Genomic DNA, 17819 nt, shown 5'->3' with positions numbered 1-17819 from the left:
TTAATTTCCTATCTTTTGTATTCTAACCCTAAAACCTTGGTCATCATCAGTGAGCCAACAGGGCAGAAAGTGATGTTTCTGATGGCCGTCTTTATTGTTACAGGTTAACTACTCATCATTGGACCATGAGAGAATAGAACATAAATGCTATCATAATGCAGATCCTCAGCTGGTTGACTCCACACAACCAAGGACAGGTGGTGGTCTACTCCGTGCTCGGCCGGCTGCTGCTGCTGCTGCTGCATCTCAGAGACCCACTCATTTCCATCGGAAAGTGTACACGCAGAGACAACTGAGCAGACTGAGAAATGTGTGTGGTAGTGTCATACGTACATAAAGTTCGAGTGAAGTAAGAGTCAGGTGTGTGTGTGTGTGTGTGAGCAAGAGATGGTAGGTTATGGTGGGACTGATTCACTCAGATGTGTTTGGCTGAATTTGGTTGCTTAAGACTGAGGGGTCCTCTTCCTGATTTCCTCCACCAGGTCTGCTCTAGAGACATCCATCTGTAAACACACACACACACACACAGAGAGAGAGTGTGACTTAACAAATCACACAGAAACACATACTTAGAAGAAGGGGTGAGGAATGTCCATTTCAATGTCTTAAATGAAAGATGTGCCATAGATAATGACTGAATGCACTGGCTATGTCTGTTGATGGATTGGGTGTCGGCTGCTGCTGACCTCCTCTCGACTGGCGACGTTGCGCAGCTTGACCACGCCGTCCCGGAGCTCCTGCTCTCCCAAGATGGCCACCAGCGGGATGCCCGTCTCCTCACAGTGCTGCAGCTGGCTCAGGAGTTTAGGGTTCCGCTTGTATAGCACCTCCGCCTGACGAGGGGTCACACACACACACACACACACAAACAAACAGGTAAAGCGTATATGTACATTGTACAATGTGTGAATTTGTAGAGGAAGAAATATTGGAAGACACATGCTGGTGCTCACCTTGATTCCTGCCTCCCACAACTCTGAGGTGAGTTTGAGCCTCTCTTCTAGAAGGTTCTTCTGAGCCGAGGCTACCAGCACCTGTGTTTCTGTCGTGCGCACCTTCTCTGCTGAAACCTGTAGACACAAAGTGGTACTCAGCTTAGATAAAGGTAACCTGTTTACTTGTGTTGTCATTTGAACACAAATTAGTGATGAACTCTCTCCATGCCAAGTGTGAATTAAAACACATGGCACATTCCTTTGTTTAGTAGACAGAATATTCCACAAAACTAAATGTAAGATTAGTGTAATAAAAAAGTGCAAAGTTTTCACATTCAGCTGTATGGGTGCAGTAATTGGTGTGTATACATAGTTAAACTGCTACAGTTTCTGTCCACTTCTGAATGCAGAGTATCAGACAGATCCTTGGTCACTTTTAATGGGAATATGATTCAATGTGCTTAGGTGTACGTTTGATATAAGGTGAGTGTGTGTACGGGCCATCATGAAGGCTATTTTGACATATTGTTCATGAGGTTGTGTTGGTGTGTGTGTGCGGTTACATGATCTCACCTCTGCCTTCTGTTCCATGATGGAGAAGATCCTCTCAATGCCAATGCTGACGCCCACACATGGAACCTTCCGGCCCTTGGGGTCGAACATCCCCACTAGGCCGTCGTAGCGACCGCCCCCGGCGACACTGCCCACACTGACGGGCCCGTCGTCCCCCGTGCTGCCATTTGCCTCCTGAGGGGCGGGGATCGGGGCCACACCTGCTTGGGTCAGGATGGCCTCGTAGATCACACCTGTGTAGTAGTCCAGCCCACGTGCTAGAGACAGGTCAAACACCACCTGCACAAATACATGTACAGACACAAAAGATATTACAGAATTACACTACACGCAGTATAACAGATACATAGAAAAATACAATACAAAAAAGAGACGGGAACAAGCTGAAAGACTTGAGGGGACAAAGTTCGATTCCCGGCTTCCACCATTCCACCGTTAACCCCGAGTTGCTCTAGGGACTATGGCCCTTGTGATATAATTGACATATACAGAGAGAGAGATCCTTTTCCTTTCCCATATTGCTTGAAACCTGTGGCATGCTTAATAATGTGGAACATTATTAAGCATGCCAAGTAGTTTTCCTTTGATTGGGCTCACCTGGCAAACTAATTATCACAGGTGTCTGAGATTGATTTCAATGATCCAAAGAACCCTGAGACACAATACCATCCATGAGTTTAATTAAAAAACAAAAAAAAGAAATGTTCATGACACTTAAATCCAATTTGCATAATCATTTGGAACACGGTGTAAATGAGATCAGTAAGTTACTTAAAAATAAAAAAGCGTCTGCTAAATGAATACATGTAAATATAAAGCTCCGTTGTGTCTGCACAGGGCTAAAGGACTGACTGTTTTGTCAGTGGGGCCAATAGTGAAGATGTCTGTGTTTCCACAATAACTGATATTCAGGCCGTGTAGTGTGTGGATAGAGGAGGCCGCATGACCCCTCATGTCTCCGCTGGTCCATACAGGACTCTGACCTTGTCCGTGACCTTGAAGAGCTGCAGGTAGCTGAAGAGCAGCTTGATGTCCGTGAGGCCGGCGACGGCTGCTTTACTCTTTGACAGCTTAGGGTCCTGCAACAGCTGCTCCGCCAGTTCCATTCCACCAGCTACACACACACGCGAGAGTACATGTAAAAGTGAAAACTAATTATACAGCAGCTCTTTGACTTGATGAGAGTGAATGCTTGGTTCTGTGCGAGTGCTCCAATTGCGTGTGTGTGTGTGTGTGTGAACGCTCTGATTGTGTGTGTGTGTGTGTGTGTGTGTGTGTGTCTGTCTGTCTGAGTGCTCTGATTGTGTGTGAGTGTGTGTCTGTCTTACCTTGCATGCGGACATACTCCCCAATCTGATCTGCCACTTCCTCTGGGAGGCCTTTCTCCTTCACTATCTCATTCTTCACCTCCTCCCACGGCATCTACACACACACACACACTTTAGTCAACGCTCTTGGACAAGCTACATCAAGAGTGAGGGTGGCCACTCTTAGAAGCTGCATGTGAATGCTATTCAGACATTCACCAGCAAAATCATTCTTTGTGTGTATGCGCGCCTCACCTTGTCTAGTTTGTCCACAGAGGAGCAGATGGTTCGGAATTTGTCATCAGGGACACCACACGCAGCAAACATGCCATCTAGGATCCTCCTGTCATTCACCTGAAACAACACCGGGCAGGGGGCACTTACAGTCTCTTGCATAAGCAGGACATGCACTCGCAATCACACACACACGAAAGCACACCAGCATGTGTGCACACACACACACACCTAACAAATATGAGCCCCCTCAAGTAAGCTCTCCTTTTATCATGATTACATACAATCCCCTTGGCAGAGTTTAATATCATAAGTTTCCTTATCGCTGTTCATTTCTGTCGCCTGTTTATCCCCCACCCTCTACCCAGAGGTTAAATTGGAATTTATAATGTGGGGGGCCTCCGTGCTTGCCATGGTTGCCATGGTTTCACATGCTCATGTGGAGCAGTAAGATGTTCTACATATGAAAACCAACAAAAATATCACATGTTTTTTACTTTTATTGAAGTAAATTCTTATTATTGTCAAATGTGGTAAACAAACCTTGATGCGGAAGTCTCCCAGCTCCAGCTCGCTCAGGATCTCGTGGACGATCCTCAGACACTCTGCATCAGGAATCATGGGGTCATACTGGCCAGCAATGTCAAAATCCTGTGTTAGGACACAAGGGGTAAATCCACAAATTACACACAAACATACACACACAGACAAAGACATGAACAGACCTGGGACGAAATTGAACAGATCTTTGATGGAATTTTTCAAAAATTTTGAGGGATTAGTTAATCCATATAATCAGATTGGCCAATCTATATAATCAGTGTGGAATAATGTTTGTCAGTTATTTTAATGATTTGCTCATGTATAAAGGCAATATATACCTTGAAAGAGTTCAGCTAGCATAAAAGTAATCTAGAAGTTGGTGAAAATAACTCATGATTTACCACTAGACATTTAAACTAGTGTCTAGAGTTGCAATATAAACATGAGTGTGATGTGATGGCTATGATACCTATGAAAACATCAAGCCTTTAGGTTCTCAGATTATATTGTATGTAATATGGGAAAGAGACTCACGCATTGGTAGAACTCGCGATAACGTCCACGGGTCATGGCTGGGTTGTCACGGCGATAAACCTTGGCAATATGATAACGTTTGATGTTGGTGATCTTGTTCATGGCTAGGTAACGGGCAAAGGGCACCTGAAGCACATGGTCAAGGACACGGCAACCAGTGGATGGATGGCCAGGCACTGAACTGGTGTCTGTGCAACTCAAATCAGTCCTGTCTACAGATTTGGGTGAGGCCTGTTTCAACCCAGCTCAGTTCTCTGGCCAAAAAGTGTCTGATGGTGTTCTCAAATCAGTGACTAAAAGTTGTCCTTTAACAGAACATGTGGTCACACTGAAAAGGTAGCCAGTTAGACAGCTAACGTGCAGCTAAAATGGAATGAGCTGTTTTTTAACATTATTTAACGCCATTATTGTATGAACCCACAGATGTAAATACAAAAGGCTGTATCAACAAAGCTATAACATTCAAAATGTATAGCATCAGTATTGAAGGATACAGTGAGGTCATATCGGAGAGATAAGAGTTCCCCTCCTTGATCTTTCAGGTCATAGATGAGTTTGGAGTCTTCACCATATTTCCCTGTTAACGTTTCCTTGAAAACCAAACACAACCACCAAATATCAGCATAGGATGTACAGTAACACACACCCAAAGCTTCTACAAAAACTTGTTTGTCATCTTCCGTCAACATGCTCCTGTTGATCTGGGTGTCATCACCAGTAGTAGTAGTAGTAGTAGATGCAGAGCTGCATATGTGAAGGCTTTACTAAATGGGTCTCTCATGCCTCATTCCTACCTTGAGTTCAAAGACCGGTGTATCGATGGTCTCGGCTCCATGGCGCTTGAAGCAGCTGATAATTGTGTTGAACACCTTCTCCCTGATGGCCATCTGCTTTGGGTTGTAGTCCCTGGTACCCTGCAGAGAGTCACACACACACACACACACACACACACGGTTAGAGGATTGGTGAATACTTGATGAGAACACACACACACGGTTAGAGGATTGGTGAATACTTGATGAGAACACCACTGATACAGATTAATGACATATTGACAACATATATAGTAAGTGGTTCAACTCTCAAACACAAAGCATTGAGCACATCTTGAATGCGCCAGGAAATATTTGGGTCTACATGCTCACCTTAGGGGTCTTGAGAACAAACACATGTTTTCCCTCATCTCCTCCTATCTGTGCTTTCAGCTGGAGGAGTTTGGCCACTTCCTCATCAATCTGCAGAGCACAAACACACATGTGAGATGGTCACAGAGACGCATAACAGAAACAAATCAAACATCAATTAATTATCTTACGTGAGTTATTGGTTTGTTGTGACCCCATATTTTTCATTCACTCGCCTTTCTCTGACCACGTCAGACAACATGCTTATGTGTGGTGTGTGTGAGGGTCTATCAAGAGTCTAGAAAACAGCTTACCTGTGAAATGGTCATCGCAGAGAGAGACCGTGTCAAGTGCATCAACAGTCCAGTGCGCCGACCAATAAGTCCATCACGCACACATGCAGGTTTCAGACCAGCACACAAACGTGCGTAAGTCAATCCAAATGCAGCCATCATGATGATAAAAAAAACAAACACAAAACCAGGAGTGCAAAAGTCAGAGACAAGAAAAATGGGCGAGTTCAGTTCATTGGCACACCATCATTGTGATGGCAGACAAAATAGTCCCACGTTGAGTTCACATATCACGGAGCACCATGGAGGTCCCACATACACATTCAAGACAGATGGCAGGTCATTCCAAAAGGTGAGGTGGTGCAGCAGTTCAGGGATGCAACAGATTTGCCATCACACCAAGAGCCAGGGAAGTTGAGATGATGATGGCGTATCCGTAGCAACGGGCAGTAAGAACAGGAGAAAAGTGATCAGCAACCCTATCGCTAGGGGGATGACATCACAGCGACATGGAGGCAAAACATGAGAGGAAGCCTGGGTCAAAAATCAGCCGGATTTCAACGTGTGACAGGCCAAGGCAGCCACATGACACTTACAACTAGCAACACACACTTGTTATCAAACCCAAATGATGGTGCATTACAGCACACATCAATTTGCACCACTGCTTGGACCTAGCACACACTGGCAAGAGCATGTGTGACAGGTTCCAATATGTTATTTGCACTTCATTAAAATGCAACAAGAAAGACAAAACAAGGCAAAGGAGTCGCCAAACTTCTCTAAAAGCGCGCAACAATTCTGTTAGGGAGCATCTAACCGACGTTGGGAACCAAAACATAACCTTAGACTATGATAGACAGCCAACATGATAAATTAACCGCTAAGTTCCTGTTAAGATCTGTTTTGACACCCTGTACAAATGGTTGACAATATATTTTTCAGAATCAATTACTAATCAAATTTCTGACAGCTGTCATACTAGTGTACTGTACACAGAGCAAAGCCAGCGAACTGGCTAGCATAGCAAGATTGCATCAGACAGACACTGATTGGCTAGATGATGATATAGATGTGTCGGAGGGTCGTTTAATTATTTCTAGAGAATTTCTGCTTTGTTATATTACTCGAAATCAGTTACCGGTAACAGACGCACTGAAAAGGCAAACCTCCAGTACATTAAACAAAACTGTATACTTGTGTAACACTACCCAGGCACGTAAATTAGCCTTCTAGCTGCTGCCCAGCTAACATTAGCCATGGTAAAAGTGAACATTTCATTTAATCTAGTGCTTAACACCGATTTGTCCACTTCAGCACTCGTTTAACTACAGCAATATAACTGAGCAGAGTGTTTGATTTGAACGGGAATTCATGTATAACACCATCGGCTACCAGGCTGACTGTTTCGACATGCAACAAACGCACAGGCACAAACCATGCTGTAACTGGCTGGCTAGCTTCTAAGTGTTGACGATTAGCTAACTAACGTCACTGCCAAAACCAATTCAATAAACCCGTGCAAAAGAACTCAGATATGTTGTGTACATGTCTGAAAAGACACTGACCTGTTCCTTGCTGGCTTTGTCCGCCTTTAGCTTTCTGACGACCTCTCCTTGCGCTTTGATTGCTTCTTGTATCTGTGCCTTATCGGCCATGGTGCTTCTCTCACGGACCGGTGTATCAATGAACTGACGGCTAGCGGTGTGGATGCTAGGTGTCGCTTAAGTTTTACGTCATCGACGCTGCATGCAGCAACACGAGACATTCTCTGGCACTTACTGTATATGCTCTGGCAACACCAAAAATCCTGAATACAGATGTGTAGATGTTGGCTGACATTCATTCCCTGAGCCCCCTTCGTTAAAACACCACCTTCATATTTATAAAAACAAATAAATAAATAAATAAACAAACAAACATGTAGGCCTACTGGATAATGGTTTGTAGCCAGGGATGGGCACAAATACATCAAAATGTCAAATAAAATACCAAATACCCACCTTAAAAATGTATCAAAATAAGCTACAAAATACAGCAGCCAAAAAATGTATCAAAATAAAATACTGTATTTTTGTATTTTCAAAATACTACAAAATACTTCTTTCTAAAAGCCTTTTTTTGTCTATCCCTTCACTTATACACTACCTGGAAAAACATCTAAAAGCAAGAGACTCCTTCCATAATCAGTCAACAGATTAGATATGCTGACCCCTCATGTTAGACATCCCAATATAAACCTCTGCCAGGGTCGGTGCCAGAGAACAACGGGTGGGGGGGCACCTCACCTCACTTTTATTAGTTATTTTTCCAAAATTGCCATATAATAAAGAGCATCCTTTGAGCCTTTTGGATAACTGAAACAATATCATGGGGGAAATAGTGCAAGAACATAGCGGTCATAGCCTATAGTGTTTAATAGACTATAGCACACAGTGTTTAATAAAATAGTTGCATATTCTACAATAGAAAAAGTAAAGTAAATAGGCTATAACCAAAGTCCTTTTAGGCCCCCCACTCGGCGGCCATATTGCAACGCTTGTTGGGCACTCATAGGGCATCCTATTCAGCAGAACTGCGCGTGTGCAAGGCTTCACCACACCAATTATGCTCCAGCGGCGAGTTCACAACACAAGATTGGCACGATGTCTTCACAACACACCATATGATTGGCTCAATGTATTCACATCACACCACATGATTGGCTCAATGTATTCACATGTCGACGTTTTGCCGAGGAAGGGGTGGGATATGTGTAGACAACAGCCATATTGGCGTTACAAACTAATCCCATGCATTTCTATGGAGGATTTTTTGAGTGCTGTGTCTCCTCATTAGAAAGTCTCTGCTATAACAGACTCACCACTAGCAGGCCTAGGCTACAGCTGAGTGCAAAATCTCATTACTGTCTTTCCATTCATTTTGAAATGTTCTTATAAGATCCTGCTCAAAAGCAAATTGCACATAGGGCCTTCTGATAATATTGCAACATTGAACATACTGTAGGCTATGTGATCGCTCGAAATGTTCTTTAAAATACAGAACTTGGACCAACACATTTATGAAGTGGCTAGGCACCACATGTGATGGAAAGTTTAAGAGCAAACAGGACACTCGGCATGGCTTTTAGTATTTTGTGCTGCTCTGACAGTCCAGTTTTATTGACTAGTCTACTGTTTTTAAGTTTGGAGATGTACTGTTTTGCAGCGACATGCCGACTCCACAACTGTTGCACTTCCCAGCCAGTAATACTGTAGATTGCCCACTATGAATCAGTGACAATAACTCAAAGACAAACAATCCAAATAGATAACTTATTTAGAAATTTAAACTAGCATTTTCACCTTTTAAGTTATTTAACACCATCACTACCACACTTATGGTGAGTTGAATAATTTTGTATACACCTGAAACTGGTGTGTGCACAACCTCTTTCAATGTAAATACAAAAAAAAAGTTTCAGTTAAGCCAATTAGAAGTGAATTATTATGACATTATCAATCATTTCTTATTTAAAATGTGCAAAATTGGAAATGTCCTTGTTTGAGGTATCTTGTCAAGTTACCATAGCACTGAAATATTTCACAGGTCAGAGAACATAGACAAATTTAAAGTCTAGAAAAAAACTGTAAAACAGAAAAAAGAAAGGAAAATAGCAAACTCAAGTGTTGCGATATGAACTTGTGAACTCAAGTCCTTGTGCTGTCCTTGTGTGAGCAAAGGAGTGTGTGTAACCTTAGCTAGTCATGTCTCCTCAGTTGATGCCTTTAAGCACAACGAACTTCTCAAAGTGTTGCATTCAGACGACGCCTATGGGGCCTGTTAATCATTCCAGCAAAGGAAAATAAACGCTCTACTGGAGCAGAGGGGCTTGACCATGCAAGGGTGCCACAAACAGACAGACAGAGATTGCGTGCTTTACAGTATAGTTGAACTAAACTGAGATGATGAAACTTTCCCCTAGAGTAAAACGTATTCTGCAAGAGGCCAGGTGATGCCTTAACTTCACAGCTATACTGGGAGTGTGTGTAATCCTTGGTCCTTGATCCAAAGATCCTTGATTACTAGTAAATAGTCAAATACAGTAATTGTCTTTATTTTTCTTGGAATTTACCTTTGGTGTGAAATTGTGTTATAGCACCATTGTAGGTTTCTGAGAGTTGTAAATTCACGCTTGATGGTCTTTTTGACCCCAATGTTCGACTTACCCTGACCAGGTAAGTGCTGCCTTGAAGTCGACGATGGTCTTTTTGACCCCCATGTTCGACTTACCCTGACCAGGTAAGTGCTGCCTTGAAGTCGACGGTGAAGGCCAAAAAGACCATACCTCAATTAACTTTCTGTTTTTTTCAAATTTATTTATGTTTAGTAGAAGGGATTCCCTAAATTGCATAGTGACAAAACATGATTTCTGAGCAGCAAGGTAAAATAGGATGTTTTAGATACTATTCAATCAGTTTGTGACTTTTCTGGTTATGCTTTTCTCTGTTCTGTTCACCATGGTGTCAAGTGAAGTTTCTTTATTGAACTAATGAGATGTCATTCATAAGAGCTAAATGTATTTATGGCACTTAATAGTAAACAATTTATGACACTCAGTCTTATTGTAGACAAACCATTCATAAGTTGCTTCATGTACGTAAGTATAAATCTCCACGGATACAATAATGCTCTTTAGATCAGGATGTTTATTACAAAACACAGAGTTTTCAATATAATTTCAGTTCAGTTTATATTTTCTTCAGCTGATGTCAGATCTATGTTTGCATCAGTAGGTATGAAAAAGCACAACAGCTACAACAAGCCATTTCTTTTTGTTAAAACATTTACAAAATGTACAGCAGTTTGTCTTCTAAAATGAATTCATTTTGACAAAGCCAATGTGAAAACCTAAAGGTTTGTTGTGGATGTTCCTTTAACAAGTTCATGATTACTGATAAATAATAATTTATACACCAGAGAGAATATCATTATTGAAACATTTTAAAAGCACATCATATAATGTTATTTAGAATTTCATTGATAAATATTATAGAATTTATAATGTAAACGTTACTCATGGGGTTGAGGTTTTCAATGAAGATGAATGCAGGAAGATGTTTTTTACTGGAACGTGGTGGATGCTTTTGAATATCCTACCCATCAACCTTGGAAACAAGAAAATAGGACATAGTCAAATAGCTGTAATTGCCCACACTCTCTCTTTGTCTCTTGCACACAATTCTCAATAGCATTTCAAACTGCACGCAATGTCTTACCACGTGCAAGACCATATGATAGAGAGTGCAAAGTTGTGTGTTTTGGTTGTGTACTTGTTCTGTGTTAAGACTGTAGCGGGTCTTCCTGTGGTGAACACATACATACTGTACATCAACGTCTTTGTTTAGAGAGCGAAGATTTTAACTTCTGCTGTGTCTGTGTGTTTCAGGCTGTGTATGAGTGTGCCTACATTAAGGGACCTATAGTGTATGTGCATATGAGTGTGATTGTGTGTGTGCATACAGTGTTTCCCCTAGAATTTTTTCCAGCAGCGGTGCTGTTGATCGTAGGAAGCCCCCGTTGTTGTGCATCGTGCATAAGTATATGTAGATGAAATTGAATTATGTTTTCCATGTCATTTGGTAAAATAAATGCTCAAAAGCCTAACAACTCGAAGAAAATCTATCTTGGATTATAGGAGATAAGTGTCTTGTATTATTTCTATGATTTTGGTGAGCTCTACAGGAATTACAAACTATCTCCAGATGTAAATGGTTGCATATATTATTACTCAAATTCAATTAAACCCACCATAGGCTAGACCTTAGTTTCACAGCCTAGGTATGTTAGCAACACAGGGCTTGAAAGCATTGACTGTATAACAAACAAAAACGAAACAATGCGTGGAATTCATCTGGGAATAGGCTACTGAAGGTAGGGGCGAGCTACCTCGCTGGCGTGTTTAATCTGGTTCCTTGGTTAACATAATGTAGGCTACGTTTTTTTGCACAAAATTGCATCTGCTAATAAACTTAAACATAATCCCAAACAACGTGATCTCCTGTGGAATCCCTGACTGCGCCTTCAACGTTAGCCTACTATTATTGGTTGACATCAAACCTGAACGAACGGCAGCTGTTCCTTAAGTTCACTTGCGTTTTTTTTTTTTTTGCAGTGGCGCTTGAATTCCAGGAGCGGCGCTGCGCCACTGCTGAATACATCCTAGGGGAAACACTGGCATATGAGTGTGATTGTGTGTGTGTGTGTGTGTGTGTGTGTGTGTGTGTGTGTGTGTGTGTGTGTGTGTGTGTGTGTGTGTGTGTATACTTACAACTGGCTGAGGCAGCTGATCTATGATATAGGCCGCTCGCAGACGGAGGGACTCTTCACTGTTGAACAACATCATTTCCAGCACTGGCACGCCCTTCAGCTGGACAAACTCCTCTGCCACCTACCCCCACCCCAGAAATGTAAAAGTCTAATAAAGATTTATCCTTCTTTGTTCAAGGAGGATTTGTCTTCATTAAAATGTGTGTCCTGTTTGGATGATGACCAGTGTAGAACTGGATGCTGATTGGCTGCCTGACCTACCTCTGGACTGCTGGCCAACAGCATATGGAGCACTTCCAAGCTCAAGGTCACAACCTCAGCCTCGGCCATCTTGAGTGTGGCACAAACGGCAGGGAGCAGCCCTGCCTGCACTAGCTGCAAGCAGAACGCAGTCCCCTTGTGTGCCACATTACCCAGAGTCCTCAGCACCTGCGCAGCACAGGGAGAGGAAGTAACACGTTTCCCTCAGCTCATGGACTACGGCAAACAAAATGGTTTAAATGAAGCTGAGTTACAGTTGTTGATTAGCATTGTTTAAGAGTGTACTGTATGTGTGTCATCAGTGTTCAAAATGAAATATGCAGTATGCATAACATGTATTTGATGCTACTTAAATCCACTCACAGAACACTGTAGCGTATGTGCTGAATACTGCAACTGTGGGGCTTCCTCACCATGATGTTGATCCCCTGTGAGAAGGGCATGAGCTGAATGAGCACTGGAACCAAACCACTGCACAACACAGCAGAACACCACACCGCAGAGTCCGCTAGAGGAGGCACAAGGAGAGGAGACACATATTGCTGAGTGGAGCAGGCGAGTGGGCTACTGAATATGTACTGAGTGCAGAGGAGGAGTTAAAGAAATGATCACTCAGCAAAATGTGACACCTGAGTCATCTAAGGTTATACATCCAACCCTAGGTGGACCTTGTTATACATCCATCCACCCACCCAACCCCGACTCAGGGTCAACAGGCATGAAGGAAAATAGGACTGTCAGAGCAGAGGAACAGGCAGAGGGGTGGTGTAGTGAAGGGGAAGGCCTACCAGTGAGGTTGTTGAGAACCCAGAGGCCTTCTCTGGCCAGGGCTGGGTGTGTGTGCAGGAAGCTTTGGGCAAACACGCATAGTGCTGACAGGAGACGGCAATCACTGACGTGCACTCCTGCCTCCTCGTACCCATCACCTCGGGCGAGCAGGTTTCCAAGGCAACGCAGCAGGGGCCAAATAAGCTGAGGGGGAAAGAGAGGGAGAACTTACAAATTCCATGCAAAAAAGTTATTATGCAAAACACCAGAAAAGTCATCTGTTTATGCTAAATTTTCATAAAAAGAAGAATTCATAATATTCACTCTACCAATTTAAAAGTATAATGCAAACTTAAAACAACTTCAGTGCATTTGAAGTGTCGGCTGGAGTAATTGCTTAGAGCAAAAGATTCATTAGTGTGCTCAGCCAGCAAACTTATGCATGTGTGCAGACACGCACACTCCTGAAGTTGAACAAAGCAAAAATTATACACAGACACACACACAGTAACAAACAAGGATCACGTACAAGCTCCAAACCCTCCTTAGACTCTCCGCGAGCCACAGCTCTCCCTAGAGTCACCAGCAGGGAACTACATTGTGACAGAGCACCCTGATTCACCAGCATGGAGGAGTGTGTCTCACTGAAGTAAGAAAAAGAAACACCCCTAAAAATATACCCATTTTTATGATTCACTTTCTAAATGCATTAGACCTACATTTAACAAACATCAGGACTAGCTCCTGTATGAAAGTTCTTTTGTCTAAAATTCATTCAATTTACACTGGTATTCAATCTTAGGTTATAGATGTATAGATGATGCACTGGTGACACACACGCACACACACATGCACACACGCACGCACGCACGCACGCACGCACACCCCCCCCACCCTAATGTGTTCCAAGTGCTCAAGGCCTTACCTGCAGCTCAGATAGTGCAGACACCAGGCACATTCGACGGCTGCCCCTATGCCATACTCTGGATCAGAGTTCAACCCTGCCATGAGGTAAGAGGTCAGACCAGAGGTCAAAACCAACCTGAGGACCAATCACACCACAATGCATGGAATGAGTCAAAAAACATGGATGTGTGAATATCATTTACCATTACGCATCATTCGCCATCACAATCAACTTACGGTACAATCTTCTGCTCAGCATTTTTGGCCTGTAGAAGCTGAGAGAGCGTGAAGGCAACGGCTTCAAGCACTGCCAGAGTACCACTGTGATTCTGTATGGACACACACACAAACAGAGAGAGGGAGTGAGAGAGAGAGAGAGAGAGAGTGACTACCTCAGACACTGAGACCTAAATCATAAGATCCATTCAACCTGCAGAATTTAGAATATGGGTCCCATTAATGAGAAAAGAAAGTTGGGGACAGTGAAAGATGAAAAGTTGGGGACAGTGCGACTTGGCTATTGCACCTATTGTATTTCCATTGCTACCTAAATTCTTTAAATGTATGGCTTCATGTACTATTCCAGAAATGTTTGTGTCCAGTGTGTACTCTCTGTGCATTGCATCAGTTCGGCCGGATGGCTACAGATGTCGATGGGGTTCACCTGGACACACTGAGCCAGCGCTGGGATGATCCCTTGTGCCAACAGCTTGTCTCTAACGCCCTCATCCTCAGGACACAGATTTCCCAGAGTATAGAGACACAGCTCCTGATTGAGGAGAGGAAAGAGGAGGAGAAAAAGAACAAACAGAAACAGAAGTGATAGAGGAATCGAGAGTGAGGGATGGCAATGTAGGTAAAATGAAGCATATTTATCCACTGTTTTACATGCCTCTATTGACTCAATTCATTCAAACAATTGTACAGATGAGAATATCAGAGCTATCAGACGAACAAGTTTCTCACCGTGAACTTGGCACTCTGACCAGAGAGGTAGGTGAGCAGGTATGGAGTGGTGGGCAGACAGGCCATCCCGACCTCAGTGTGAGGGGAGTGGGAGAGTGTGTGCAGACATTTTCCTGCCTCCACACGACACTGAGCGTCTAGTCCAGAGAGCAGACCCACCACCGCACGCATGCTGTTCTCCAGTCTACACAGACAGAATACACACACACACACACACACACACACACACACACACACGGTGAAATTAAAGACAGACTTTTCACAATACTGAAAGATTTCGCTTTGTGTGTGTGTGTGTAACTACCGGATAAAGGTAAGCTGGAGGTCGGTGTCTTTGAGTGCTCTCCTGAGCTCCCTGAACTGGGAGGCCTTCTCTCCTCCCGCCTGCAGTCCACGCAGCAGCTCGACCATCTAACACACACACACACACACACACCACAGCTGAAGCCTTTGGATAGGGTTAAGGATAATAATGTAACCTAGTCCTAAGAGCAGCACTCTGTCCATCACCTGGTCGCCAGTGGTCGTGATGCGCGTATCCATCGGTCCTTCCCCCTCACACGCATCATCTTCATCCTCATGCAGCAGGAGCCGCTTACTCACGAGCTGCCGGTCTCTCCGGGCTTGTCGTAGTGCTGTGTGTCAGAAAATGAACATTTTACATAAAGAAGAGTGAAAACAAGCCTATTCGGACCCCAAACAGCTAACTAACTTTACAGTTGGCTTGTTCATCACTCACCTCTCTCTTGTTCTCGCCTTTTCAATTTGAACTCCTCGAGCCCATTGTTTTGGAGTCGGGCTTTATGTTGCACTGTTTTCAATCTCCACATTTTAATGTCGCTGGTTTAGAAGTATGCTGTTTGCTATCAGATGATAAGATTAACGTTACTTGCGAGTAACGTCAACGGTCTTGAACTTCCACAGAGAAGTACATTCGATCTAGATATCTGGCAGCAAACACAAGTCAATTGCCCCCCATCATCACAGAGGGAAATAATAACACTGTAATCCAAAAAATTAACTTTGTACACATTCGGTTAAAAAAATGCCGCACTAAAACGGTATTAACACATCGCTAGACAACACAATATTCCGTCAAATTTAATCTTAAATGTAGTAGTGTGAAACTAGCGACAGTAAAGAAAATTCCAATATGGCCGCCATTCGCGAATCATTCAAAATAAAAGTCAGAACATAGTCATTACTTTTTCAATGAAAAAGTAATGAATATGTTTAAAAATTATTAATTTAAAACTGTATTGTGTTACCAAAGGGAAAGTAAATTTAGAAAATAATTAAATAAGACATAAGGCCAGTGGTGTGACCAGTGGTGTGTGTGATGGTGTGGACAGTGGTGTGTGTGTTGGGGTGGACAGTGGTGTGGCCAGTGGTGTGACCAGTGGTGTGTGTGATGGTGTGGCCAGTGGTGTGTGTGTTGGGGTGGACAGTGGTGTGGACAGAGGTGTGTGTGCTGGTGTGGTCAGTGGAGTGGACAGAGGTGTGTGTGCTGAGGTGGTCAGTGGTGTGGACAGTGGTGTGGCCAGTGGTGTGTGTGTTAGGGTGGACAGTGGTGTGGCCAGTGGTGTGGCCAGTGGTGTGTGTGTTGGGGTGGACCGTGGTGTGGACAGAGGTGTGTGTGCTGGTGTGGTCAGTGGAGTGGACAGAGGTGTGTGTGCTGAGGTGGTCAGTGGTGTGGACAGTGGTGTGGCCAGTGGTGTGTGTGTTAGGGTGGACAGTGGTGTGGCCAGTGGTGTGGCCAGTGGTGTGTGTGTTGGGGTGGACCGTGGTGTGGACAGAGGTGTGTGTGCTGGTGTGGTCAGTGGAGTTTTACGTATGCACAACTTATTGTTTTCACAGCCACACAATTTGAAGTTCAGCAGTGTACCAATGACAGGCCTATAGTATATGACTCGGTACACACTTAGTATGGCCTGGTACTCACAAAGGCGAATTTGGTATAAACATCTATATATATTCTGAAAGTACATGTTATAAGGATTCCATTTCACCCCCCTTTTACATATGCACAACTTATTGTTTTCACAGCCACACAATTTGAAGTTCAGCAGTGTACCAATGACAGGCCTATAGTATATGACTCGGTACACACTTGGTATGGCCTGGTACTCACAAAGGCGAATTTGGTATAAACATCTATATATATTCTGAAAGTACATGTTATAATGATTTCATTTGACCCCACTTTTACATATGCACAACTTATTGTTTTCACAGCCACACAATTTGAAGTTCAACAGTGTATGTCAATGGTAGACATAGTATATGACTCGGTACAGAGTTTGTATGGCCTGGTACCTACAAAGGCGAACTTGGTATACATATCTATATATATTCTGAAAGTACATGTTATAAGGATTCCATTTCACCCCACTTTTACATATGCACAACTTATTGTTTTCACAGCCACACAATTTGAAGTTCAACAGTGGGCCAATGACAGGCCTATTGTATATGACTCGGTACACACTTAGTATGGCCTGGCACTCACAAAGTCGAACTTGGTATAAATATCTATATATATTCTGAAAGTACATGTTATAATGATTTCATTTGACCCCACTTTTACATATGCACAACTTATTGTTTTCACAGCCACACAATTTGAAGTTCAACAGTGTATGTCAATGACAGGCCTAAAGTATATGACTCGGTACAGAGTTAGTATGGCCTGGTACCTACAAAGGCGAACTTGGTATAAATATCTATATGTATTCTGAAAGTACATGTTATAATGATTTCATTTCACCCCACTTTTACATATGCACAACTTATTGTTTTCACAGCCACACAATTTGAAGTTCAACAGTGTATGTCAATGGCAGACATAGTATATGACTTGATACAGAGTTAGTATGGCCTTGTACCTACAAAGGCGAATTTGGTATAGATATCTTTATATATTCTGAAAGTACATGTTATAAGGATTTAATTTCACTCCCTTTTTACATATGCACAACTTACTGTTTTCACAGCCACACAATTTGAAGTTCAACAGTGTGTGTCAATAGAAGGCCTAGTGACTTGGTATTGCCTGGTACTACAAAG

General features: G+C 43.0%; 2 protein-coding genes across 3 annotated transcripts; both read right to left on the bottom strand.

Annotated features, from left to right (window-relative positions):
- Positions 1-70: 70 nt before the first annotated feature.
- On the bottom strand, positions 71-7259 carry hars (histidyl-tRNA synthetase). Of its 2 annotated transcripts, XM_042074387.1 has the most exons (14): positions 7112-7242; positions 5565-6028; positions 5272-5361; positions 4921-5040; positions 4621-4716; positions 4127-4252; positions 3593-3700; positions 3071-3169; positions 2837-2930; positions 2492-2622; positions 1509-1787; positions 954-1070; positions 687-833; positions 71-503 (listed from the first exon to the last, which is right to left on the bottom strand). In XM_042074387.1, the coding sequence occupies exons 2-14, from the start codon at positions 5703-5705 to the stop codon at positions 444-446; spliced, it is 1608 nt and encodes a 535-aa protein (XP_041930321.1). In that variant the 5' UTR covers positions 5706-6028; positions 7112-7242; the 3' UTR covers positions 71-443. The 2 variants fall into 2 exon arrangements, with proteins under 2 accessions (XP_041930321.1, XP_041930322.1); XM_042074388.1 differs by lacking the exon at positions 5565-6028 and having other exon boundaries at positions 7112-7259.
- A 2952-nt stretch (positions 7260-10211) lies between these two features.
- Positions 10212-15862, bottom strand: tmco6 (transmembrane and coiled-coil domains 6). The gene is made up of 13 exons (XM_042075150.1): positions 15493-15862; positions 15264-15388; positions 15058-15164; positions 14754-14937; positions 14452-14556; positions 14025-14116; positions 13807-13923; positions 13411-13525; positions 12902-13085; positions 12527-12621; positions 12114-12281; positions 11854-11973; positions 10212-10690 (listed from the first exon to the last, which is right to left on the bottom strand). The coding sequence occupies exons 1-13, from the start codon at positions 15581-15583 to the stop codon at positions 10679-10681; spliced, it is 1515 nt and encodes a 504-aa protein (XP_041931084.1). The 5' UTR covers positions 15584-15862; the 3' UTR covers positions 10212-10678.
- Positions 15863-17819: the final 1957 nt, after the last annotated feature.

The sequence above is a fragment of the Alosa sapidissima genome, chromosome 20, assembly GCF_018492685.1.
Source record: "Alosa sapidissima isolate fAloSap1 chromosome 20, fAloSap1.pri, whole genome shotgun sequence".
In the NCBI taxonomy this organism is placed as follows: Eukaryota; Metazoa; Chordata; class Actinopteri; order Clupeiformes; family Clupeidae; genus Alosa; species Alosa sapidissima.
This window is presented reverse-complemented; position numbering and strand designations above follow the sequence as displayed.

What these genes read in the sequence shown, in the direction of transcription:
- hars (XM_042074387.1), bottom strand. Translation starts at nt 5,705, where the DNA reads ATGATGGCTGCATTTGGATTGACTTACGCACGTTTGTGTGCTGGTCTG. An exon ending in TTGTTCTCAAGACCCCTAAG is followed by an intron (nt 5,041 to 5,271) that starts GTGAGCATGTAG and finishes GACTCTCTGCAG; the next exon opens with GGTACCAGGGACTACAACCC. An exon ending in TCATGGAACAGAAGGCAGAG is followed by an intron (nt 1,071 to 1,508) that starts GTGAGATCATGT and finishes TTGTGTCTACAG; the next exon opens with GTTTCAGCAGAGAAGGTGCG.
- tmco6 (XM_042075150.1), bottom strand. Translation starts at nt 15,583, where the DNA reads ATGTGGAGATTGAAAACAGTGCAACATAAAGCCCGACTCCAAAACAAT. An exon ending in CGCTGGCTCAGTGTGTCCAG is followed by an intron (nt 14,117 to 14,451) that starts GTGAACCCCATC and finishes GTGTCCATACAG; the next exon opens with AATCACAGTGGTACTCTGGC. An exon ending in CTAAGGAGGGTTTGGAGCTT is followed by an intron (nt 13,086 to 13,410) that starts GTACGTGATCCT and finishes TTTCCCCCTCAG; the next exon opens with CTTATTTGGCCCCTGCTGCG.